At 41.6% G+C, this 11005-nt stretch overlaps 1 protein-coding gene across 2 annotated transcripts; it reads right to left on the reverse strand.

The window, feature by feature from the left end:
- Window positions 1-1147: 1147 nt before the first annotated feature.
- On the reverse strand, window positions 1148-5115 carry LOC121623207 (syntaxin-2-like). 2 transcript variants are annotated; one of them, XM_041960412.1, is made up of 9 exons: window positions 5051-5115; window positions 4702-4767; window positions 4500-4599; window positions 3857-3931; window positions 3448-3521; window positions 3086-3194; window positions 2380-2453; window positions 2129-2266; window positions 1148-2036 (listed from the first exon to the last, which is right to left on the reverse strand). In XM_041960412.1, the coding sequence occupies exons 2-9, from the start codon at window positions 4720-4722 to the stop codon at window positions 1830-1832; spliced, it is 798 nt and encodes a 265-aa protein (XP_041816346.1). In that variant the 5' UTR covers window positions 4723-4767; window positions 5051-5115; the 3' UTR covers window positions 1148-1829. The 2 variants fall into 2 exon arrangements, with proteins under 2 accessions (XP_041816346.1, XP_041816344.1); XM_041960410.1 differs by having other exon boundaries at window positions 4984-5060.
- Between the last annotated feature and the right edge of the window lie 5890 nt (window positions 5116-11005).

The following is an 11005-nucleotide window of genomic DNA, read 5'->3' on the forward strand; positions in this document are numbered from 1 at the left end:
TGTTACAGAGCACTGTGAGCACACTGAAAGAGGAAATATCTTTGCCCCCAGTAGAGTGCCAGAGGCTTCTCAAGAAATCGATCTGCTGTGGAGAACTGAAGCTGTACAGGTATTTTTCAAAATAGGGTTTTTCCTCCTTCCTTTTAAAAAAACGTGTCCTGTTTTTTTTTTTTTAAACAAAACCACATCTGTCCATATGAAAATGCAACAACACAATTGAAGCAGTGTCGAGCATGCCAAACTCTAACCCTAAAGCCATGTTGGCCAATCAGGAACCTGAAAAAAACCTATTACCAGTGGGCTACCTGCAAGTAGAGGTCCAACTGGATCCCAAACCAGGAAATGGATTATGCATCAGTGACCTCAGTACTGCATCGATCACCTCTGTTCATCAATAAAAGTGGAAGAGTAACTGCACATTTATGTGTTTAAGTCCTGTAAGCAAGTTCAGCACCAGCATTATTTTGGCCCACGTCCACCATGATGCAAAACCTCCTCATGAAAACAAAGTAGATAACAATCCACACTCTGTTGTCACAACCCAAAAACTCAGTTTTCCCTGTTTACACGTCAACACTACTACCTTCACCCTGAAAAGAGTTTTTCAGAAGGTCTGTTTTCAGTGACCTAAGACTGAGTTTGCGTTTGGACTAAATGCCAAAATGCAGAGGAAAAGTTGAAAAATACCCATGTCCGTATTGCCTGGACGTTAGATACTTCATGTTGGTTTTCCTTACATTTGTCACCTGTCTGTATGGACAGAACATCAACATGAACCTGACCTTTTATTGTTACAATCCTTGTCATTACAAGAGAGCAATTTTCGGCAGGGTTGTCCTGCTCAGTGGAGTGGATTTTGCTCCTATAGCTTCAGATGAGTGTCAAACATCCAAATTGCCTTTGCAAGTACATGACTTCCTTGTTTGGACAATTATTTTTAGGTGTGAGCCCGCAACTCCAAAAAAAAAAAAAAAAAAAACACCTTAATGAGTCGGTGTTGATTTCTTCTTGAACAGAGCATAAAACATGACTGTTTTTTTATAAGTTACACAAAATGATTCCAGTAATTGTGGTCAAAATAATCCTTTTCCCTCGTTCAATCATGTAACAATAAAGCACCAATGACACACTGTGTACAAAAGCCACTTTAGGTTTATTTCAGGATTGACATGGACTTAGTTTATCCTAAGACAATACACATTTTTTCTGAGTATTAGTAAACATGAAAGCCATTATATTATTAAAAACTTGCAGTATCACACAGGTTCAGCAGGACTGCAGAGGGGAAGGAGGGCAAAAGATCCTGGCTCAGACTTCTAGCTAATGCTGTCATGCCACCTACTGGCCAATGAAGGGCACATCAGTTAACTGTGAGTGTGTGTGTTAATGAACAAATCAAACCAGAAGGTGGTTTGTGTCTAAAACTGTGTGTTAAACTGTTGTGATGGAAATGAAGCAGTTTGGCCACATTTGAAACCCTAAATCTCAGGACCTGGAGTCTGTAAACACTGACTGACAACTGACTGACAATAAAAACCTTTTGAGGTTGTATGCAGCATTTGTCCTTCACTTTCAAGGCTCGTCCACAGCATCTTGTCACTTTCATTTGACAGGTCATTATCATTGACAGGTCATTATAATCAGTTCAAATTCAAATTCACCATTTCAGTTAAAAATACAGCTTCCTCATTACCCGTTAGAAAGAGGGCCTTTGAGGAGGCAGACAGGCACTGTACCATGAATCAGATGAAAAGCGGGCTCCGTTGAGCCCAGGCTTTGATGTTGATCAGGATGTTTGGTGCAGTCAATGTTCAAACAGGTTCAGGAGCTCAGTCGTGGTTTAAGTCGGAGGTGTTTTGATCAGCAGCAGTGTTAGCAGCAGTTTTCCTCTTGAAGGGCTTCAAGAAGCTCGGCAGAGATGCTACCTTGTATGGGTTCTTCTTGTACGTGACTGCTTTATAGGTTTCTGCCTTAGACTTGTCTACATACTCTGCAGCACTCGTCACATTCTTCTCTATGTTGTTTATCAACTCCCCCTGATAGAAGGAAAACAGAACCAACACCAGTCAGGTTTTGGGACCCATGACATCGGTATGTTACTAAATGCCAAAGGAGGCAGCCGTCTCACCTGAATCTCCAGCAGCATGGCCGTGTCAGCAAATATCTCGTGCAGCTCTTTGACGCTGGACTCCAGGCAGAGGATGTCCCGATGACGACATTCAATCTCACTCAGAGCCTGGCTTGACATCCGAGTGTCAGAGCTGATCTGTGAAAGGGAAAAGCGTGCCAGTTGTTTTTATAACCATATAAACAGCTTCTCATCACACTCTTGTTGCGTAACCATTTGTGTGGCCCAGAACTGAAGGAAAATTCACTGACATCAGATATAAAGATGGCAAGATTGTCACGGTGCAGCATCTCCTCCAGCTCTTCATCTGTAGTCACTTTATCCACTGAAACAGACACAAAGCAGATGAGTTTAAATGGTTTTTAGCAAACTGTACAACAAAAGACTATCACAATCACACAAAAAAGAAAAAAATACATGTGACAGTCAAGTATTATTTTCACTGACAGTTATCACTGCTGACAGTCAACTGTTGTGTTGTGTCTTTGTATGTAAATGAGCAAACAGGAAGTGTGTGCTGCCAAGGCAGAAAGTGCTTCTGGGTGTTCACCACAGGATGGCGTAATTACACCTCCACTGCTATGCTGCTTTACCCAAACCAGTATACTGTATAGAGTGTATTTACACCACAACCTGTGTGTGTGTGTGAAATCTGAAGTGAAAAAAAGCAGTTATAAGATAGATAATTCAAATTGAATGCTGAGCTTCTTGCTCCTTGGGAAGAAGAAATAACAACATCACACCATCTCTGGCTGTCTGAAGTGCTATTAGCCTTGAACAGCCAATACATGTGTTCTAGCTAATAAAAAGATGGCAGGGGCTCCTCCCTCCCTAAAATACAATAACTGTAGTGGGATGATTAGATGTGTGATATGAAGTCCATGTACAGCACAGTGAGCAGGGAGGGAGGAGGAGGAAGTGTGTCTGTTTTGGTTCCCTTTGTTTTCGGCAACTCACCAATCTCGAGCTGTCTCTGAATTTGCGCTTTGCATTTCTCTCTGAAGGACATTTGCGCCTTGTGGTATCCCTGCATGACTTCAGCAAACCACCGAGTCAGATGGGAGTGCTGGTGATAGGGAGTCAGCAGGATTTCAAATCAGATTATTGAACCACAAATGAGAAGGAATTCATTCAAACATCAATCTCGTACTCAGACCGTCGCCGGCAGTGATGCTGTCAGGTGCATGAAGATCGAGGTCTATTTGAAATAGCTCATTTGGTTTTATGGGATTTTTTTCCTCCCCAGAGGATGTAATGAAGTCAGAGCCGAGCATCTTTATGCACAGGGCTTATGACAGGAAATTCAAGCACTGCCGGACCTGGTTCTTCTGAATCCGCTGGATTACTGAAGCGCCTTCACTGTTCTCATCCACAGGAAAGTCCTTCTGCATAGCTGGAAGAACAAGTGAGACAAATCTAATATGAAAACAAGCAGAGGACCAGTTAAACTCTGCATGCAGACATAGAAAACATGTTGGTTAAACTACAGGTTTCTGTAAATGCCGTATTCTCCTACAACCTGGTTCTTGTTAATCTGAAACACTGTGTTCAGAGTGGGGTTTAGTCGCCTCTCTTTTCTTTCAATTTGCAAGTCAAATCCCGTTATTTGTCATACTGATAATAACTTTGCATGTTTAAAAAACTGCTATATAGAACTGCTGTATCTCAGCCACAGTCACAGCATGAGACATTATATACTGCACAGAAGCACACTCTGCAAGGACTCACATTTTAATTTAGCTCGAACCAAGTTGGCGTTCTTCTTGGTCTCACTGTTCAGACGCTCCAGCTCGTCTTTGTTTCCTGAGGATGTCATCACAAGGTCATGTCAAGGGATTATTGCAGTGTGCAACCTGACATCACGCAGCATAAGGGCTGGGACAGATCCCCGGCCAGCCAAAGCAGGCTGAATTTAGCTAATCGAACCAGATTCAGTTGTCAATAAGATCGAGTGGAGAACACCTGCAACCACATCAGGATCATGGCTGTAACATTGTTATTATCAATCTATCAGAGCAGGTTCACTGTGCGCAGATTCATGTTTTCACACATATTCAACTCCTGTGTTAAAATTCTAATTCAGATCTAAAATTGCCTCCATGCAACACGTTGGCACCTGTGCTGAAATTATTTCAAGGCTTTACAGCAAGGAGTACCTGTTATCCTCTACAAACAGGCACAGCTGTGTTTGTCAAAGGCTGTTTGGCCTTTTTTTGTTTGACTTCTCAATGCGCCCTGAAGGAGAAGACACACGTCTGACAGCATCAGGCCGACAGTGAAGGCGTCACGTTGCTTTCTATCGTGGTTTAGGGTCATGGCGACAGCTCAGAGCACACACGCAGGAAGGTGCTGCTGCTCTCTCTGTACTCACTCTTGTCTTGGTTTGAAGTGGAGAGAATGGTGCCATGTCTCCTCTCCACCTCCTCTGCTTGACAGGAGATTTTTTCTATGAGGCCTCTCACCTCCCCCACCTACACACACACACACACACACACACACACACCAGCACTATCAGGCTGTTGCATAGGTGATACAATACGAAAATGCGCACACAAGCTGTGTGTGGAGTTTACCGTTGTGAAAAAATCCTCCATGTTGACGGTGCTCTCTGCTCTGTCTGTCCTGTCATCCAGGTGTCGCTGTTAAAACGGAGGGAATTCATCAGGTTAATTAAAAATGGCCACATAAACAGCCTCTGAACGCTGTTAGCACCAACTACATTCATTCATGCATGGACTATTCAAGACAACAATCCGCTTTAACGCTCGCTGGTTGTATGAGCCGTTTCTTTTCTGCTCAGGCGACGTCAAGTCTTTCAACTCCGCCCAACTGTTGCCGGTGAAGCGGCTACTTACTGCTGCCATGCTCCCCGCGTTATCATAACAGCAAAGACAAGAAACACATCCGCGGCATTTCTCTTACTTTCGCTATTGGCAACAACGTCCGAGCTTTGTACCTGCCGTACGTCCTCCTCTGTGCCGAGCCGAGAGCACCTGTATGATAAAGAGCGCGCGCACGCATGCGCGTTACCCTTCACAGCAACAAACAAAGCAGCTCCGCCGCGTGCGTCCTCTGCGGAAGGTGGTGCAGCAGCAGGTACAGCGGCCGAAACGGGGTGGATGTGTCGCGAAGATATGTAGGCTAAGACATGTTAAAAGCAAAGTAGGATTTTAATGTTTAAAAATCAAACTGACCACTTAAAGTAGTAGGCTACGTAAAGAATACGCAGAAAAATGGTCCTATGATCATGTAGTTTACTAAAGCTTGTGTTTTTGCATTAATATTCACCTTGTGCTGCATTAGTGTGTTTGAATTTTATTACTAGTTATTGGGTGTTGTGCTGATTTTAACTGTTTTTATGCAGTTGGGTAGTTTAATCTACAGCAATGCATCATATTCTTTAAGATCATCATATGTTTGTAGAGTTATAGAGACCCTGGTTTCAGCTTTGTGACAGTATATTTCCAGCTCATCCAAGAGGATTTTAAAACAGTCTATTTAACTCAAGAAGTGGGAAATTTTAAGGAATTTTTAACCCTTCAGTCTGTCAGAACATTTCAACATCAACAAATCTAGAGATATACAGGAAGGGTATGAAAAGCTGTAATCTGAAAAGTAACTAGTAACTAAAGCTGTCAGACTAATGCAGTGGAGTAAAAGGTACAATATTTGCCTCTGACATGTAATGATGTGTAAAGCTGCATTAAAAGGAAATACTCAAGTAAAGTACAAGTACCTTGAATTTGTACTTTACAGTAATTGAATAAATATACTTAGTTACATTCCAGCGCTGCCTTTGTCTATGCTAAAACTACACAAAATGATCTTGGTTTTGGCTGATACGAGCAAACTGTAATAGAATATTTCACAATGTGTTCAGGCTCCGCTGTTATTCATGCTGGTTTGCTGCCATGCAGGACACAATTTATACATAGTATAGACATTATAAACATAGTATAAACAGCTATTTTTTGACAACCATTGTATTGTAAGTCAACCTCTTCAGCGTCTTACAGTCTGAACAATAATCACCTTTTTCTTACTTCCTACTTGACAACGTGCATCTGTGCCAAACCAAGCTGCAGGATCTCTGCCAGCCGTGTTTGTGCGGTTTATATAATGGTGAACATCCAAGTCAGATGCCCTCAGTACTCTGCTGTTCTCTGTGCTCTGTATTCCTGCACAGTTTGCACAGATGCAGCTTAACAGCACCGTGACAGTTGCATCTTGGGACAAATGATGTGCTTGTTGGGGAAAAATCAAAATTTTATGAAACACATGGAGAGGCTGCCATAATTTAAACGCTGCTTCAGGGAATTAAAAATCTGTTTTGTCCTTCATATAAACCGCAGCTTTTAAGGGGTCAGTTCAATGCAGAGCAGGTGCATGCGCAGCAAATGCCTGTGTGTTTAATGTATTTGAATATGTACACAGTGGTGGAAGAAGTATTCAGATCCTTTACTTTGGTAGAAGTAGCAATACCGCACTGTGAAAACAGCTATTTTTTTTCCTGTGAATTTATGTCCTGTAAAACAATTCCGGCATGAGCTTTTTAAACGATCATTTTAGAAAAGGCTTTAGTAAAAAAATTCAACCTAAAAGTTGCTCTGTAAGTAAAAGTATGTAAGTATTATCAGCAAAATGTACTTAAAGTAGGGAATAAAAGTTTCAGTGTTTTCCATTGGTCCAGGTATTCCCCTCAGATTGTTGACATCTGTGTCCTCCTGTTCCTGCTCGTTCTCCTGTATCCGGCCCTACTGCTGTTCCTCAGCAGCTGACTGTCAGGCACCACAGGTGGAACCACCTGAAGAACCCTCACTTCTCTGAAGGTGGGAAGCCTCTGCTCCTTCAACCTCAGGCCTCAGCTCATCCACAGAGAGGAGCAGGGAAGGGATAGCCACAATGAATTGGCTCCGTCATTTTCAGGCCTCGGGTCCTCCACAAACAGCAGACACTGGCAGGATCCTTTCGAGTACGACTCTGATGAGGATCGACAGCCCTGTTTGCTGCTGAATTGGAAAATTGACAACTAAATGAATAGTTCATGTAGTTCTTTAACCCAAAGCACTTTCTAATGTGTCTCTCTTTCACCCACATCCACACACACAAACACACCAGGAGGACCCAACAGACCGCTGAGCCACTGTCAGCACACTCCCAGGCACCAAGCTTGGTCTGAAGACCCTGCCCCTGGACCCTGACCCCCGACACCACCCTCTCCAGCCACCAGCCCAGCACAGAGGATGGTGTTGCCGTCTGCTTCTTCCGTGCTGGTGGGTTTGGGAAATCAAGATGTTCAAGAAAGAGACAGACCGTTCAGGCTGACTGAGGAAAAACGAATCCTAAAAGATAGAAAGGTTTACTATCATCATGTTTATTATCATCTTGTATCATGTATAATTTAGAAATCTGGCCATCTTTAGCATCTTATATCAGTATTGTGCAAATTATGATGTAGTGTGTTTTTATATTCCTTTAACTATGTGGTGGAATTTTGAACCATTTGGTCAATGCAAAATAAGTATTATATATAATTATTATTAAAAAAAATGCTGCAGCGCTGATCAGTATGTTAACATTGTCCATATCACCTACACATCATTACCGTTAATCCATACTGTTATACCCTCTTAGATGCTCCTACAGTAGATAAAATGCGACAAAGTGCCCTGTAGGCTGCCCTGCATGCTGTGCCTCTAAATGATTGAATAGTTGGTTGTAGTTGTCGTACTTCTATATTCTATTCTACATCTATTTAAATAATAATAAAATAATTTAATCTCAAGCAGTGTTTGTAGGTGTTTCACCATAAACGCATCACAACTTTCTGCAGACTGGCCTCCCACCACATGCGGCTGGTGTCCTCAGACAGCTCGAGTCCTCCACTGTTGGCTCATGTGCAGTCTTTTTATAAATGGTGAGCTCTGAGAAAAAGATCCTCAGATATATTTGTTGTAGTCTTAAACTACAGTTAAGAAATAAAATGTAAAAGTTAGACATTTTCCAGCCGAAGTCTGTGCATGGTACTAAAAGCTCACCTGCATTTTAAAAAAACCCCATTATGCTGTAAAAAAAAAAAAAAAAAAGCTTTGTTCCCTATATGCTGACTTACTAAACCTAAAGCACACACACTCCTGTGTCACTGCACGGCCGACAGACCCTTTATCACAGCAGGGTGGACACAGCTGTGGCCAATAAAATGAATTTGATTCAGGTGTGCAAATTAGCAAACACTGATGATGAACCATTGTTTAAGCTTAGCCTGTGAATTATTGGCTACTTAAATCAGACATTTTTGATCAATTGTAATACTACAATATTAGGCATTTGAACTTTATGGTCACATCAGTTCAGTTTTGAAGTGCACAGCTGTGAGCAGACAAGTTTCAATGATCAGATATCAGATGGAGATTCTGCAGAGAAATAAACAGCAGACACTTCAGGGACCTACAGCGTGGCCTTTTCACATGAGTGACACACACAGCGAAAAGCTTCTGTCGCCTATCAGAGGGGCTGTTTTTTATAAATAATGCAGCAGGTGCTTGTGGGTACAAGAGCTTCTTGGTCTCTTGGTGCGGCGTACAAATGCATCGCTTTACCACAGAGGCCCTGAACTAAAGGCTTTGGGTTTGTAAGTCACAATTTACAGACCGTTCTTTAAGTTATTTTGAATATGACACAATTTATATGTTTAATTTCAAAACAAAAGTCCCCTTTTTAGTTCAATAAATGCTGCACATTCTCATGAAGCATCCTGAAGGCAGATGGATCCTCAGTGTTACCAAGGCGTGGCAGGATGTTTGCTCACCAACCTGCATTAAATAATCTTGCCGTCAAACATCTGCGCAAAGTCTGTCCTTTGTCCCCTTGTCTGTTGAATAAATAAGGCAACACTGAACCAAAATGTCAAGCGATGTGATTTCAACAAACAGCGAAACACGCCTAGAAACACACATAGTGGAGTTATGTTACAGTTTGACTGAATCATGTTTATTTGCCCATTTTTAAAAACTAAATGAAAGACTTATCAGCACCACTGCAACAGTTTGAAATCACTGGCTGTGGACAAAACATGACTGGGGTGTGGTTCAACACAATGTTATATCAATACATCCACTTCATACTCACTGTAGAAAATATGGAAATGCTGACCTTTAACTTTTATACACCATTCAACCTGTAAAGGAGACATTTCATATCTCTCCAAAGGGAGGTCAGAGCATAATGGATTTCTGTCTTTTGGACACTTCAGCAGGGTAAGCGCTTCCCTCAGTACAAGTCTTTTCACAAGGGCTTGAACACATGACGTCAAAGTGAAAACAGCCTTGCACTCGCTGCAGCCCTGTGCTGCCCTTCAGACTACACTTTTACACGTGTATTATTTATTGAGCAGAGACCTGGAAAGATATTTCTCCACAGAGCCTGTGTAACCGCTCTGGTATTTCTTGGATTTAATATATTTTTGATATGAATTAAAGTTTTATTCTGTTTTATTATGTGATGCATTTCTTTCTTTCTGCCACTAGAGGCTGCTTCAACATTAGAATCGGAGGAAAAGGGCATTTTCTCTTTGGACCTGAATGTATGAAAATCAATACCTGAATCAGCACTTCAGATTAATTCAGTTTAGTTAGACTCAGATTTTCTGAGAGATCCACATTTAATAATGAATAATCAATATTTATTTGACAGCAGATATATTCTATTTGAAATATTATATATCTAATGGCAGCAAATCAGGAGGTGGTTTATGGTTTCTGGGTCAGCAAAGGAGACCATATAGGTGTTTTGTGATGGTGATGCTGCAAAACACAACACATATTACACAGTTCTTTTACTTCTTATGAAAAACGGAGCAACAAATTATGAACAAAGGAGTCTCATAGGTGGGTTTCACATGGTTGGCCACTGCTCACATCCTCCAGCAGTCCCTGGACCAGCAGCACCTGCAGTGCCTCGCAGAGGTAATTCAGTTGCTTTTGGCTAGTGTCCTGTCCAGGCAATAAAGAGCAGCTAATCACTAATTAGCTGTCCTGTCCACACTAAGGCTAAAACAGATGTGCCAACCTCCGCCAGCCTCTGCCTCTGTGCCAGCACTCGTGTCCCTGCCTCTACATCCAAGGCATGCCTTTGCGGGATAACAGTGAGCTTAAGATGTTGGAACACGCCATTGTAATTCATGGGTTGGTGGGACTTCTTCGCAGAGACAATCTCTAGTGGTGTCACTCTGAATTAGCCCAGTCAGCAGAGTGGTGCCAGCCGTCCTGGAAAGCAGAGACAAGACACTGTGAGTCCCTGAAAAAGGCAGATTAAGTTCCCAACAAGAGAAGTGAAGCTGAAATCAAAAGCTTATTTACTCCCAGAGAAGAATGATTAACGAATCCAAGTCCTTTGTATTTCCTCAGTTTAACAACTGTAGTTTGATTTTGAACAAAAAAAATACAGGACTTTCACAGTATAACACCAGTGGATGAGCTCAATGTTTCTTTGCATGCACACTTGCTGATGTTTTTTTCTTCTTTTTTATCAAGAAAAACATTTTCTGCAGATGAAACACACAAGCACTAATACATTAAATACAACAGTATCACTTTATTTTAACCCCCTTGGAGCATTTATAAGCAGTTATATTCCTGTTATTGCACTTATAAGCACATTATAACACACTATAATGTAGTTGCATGAAGCATTACCGACATTTTTAGTGCTCCGTGTTTTCTTCAATAACTTTACCTCCTCCTTTATAGTTGCTCAAACATCTAGAACTGATTTATGAACAGTTGATGAATGCTTGATGACATCACACATATATTAGCGTTTGTCACAGTGTACTATGAACCATGTGATGTTTAGATACTGCTTATGAATGCTAAATAA

Source organism: Chelmon rostratus, chromosome 19 (genome assembly GCF_017976325.1).
Source record: "Chelmon rostratus isolate fCheRos1 chromosome 19, fCheRos1.pri, whole genome shotgun sequence".
Taxonomy (NCBI): Eukaryota; Metazoa; Chordata; class Actinopteri; order Chaetodontiformes; family Chaetodontidae; genus Chelmon; species Chelmon rostratus.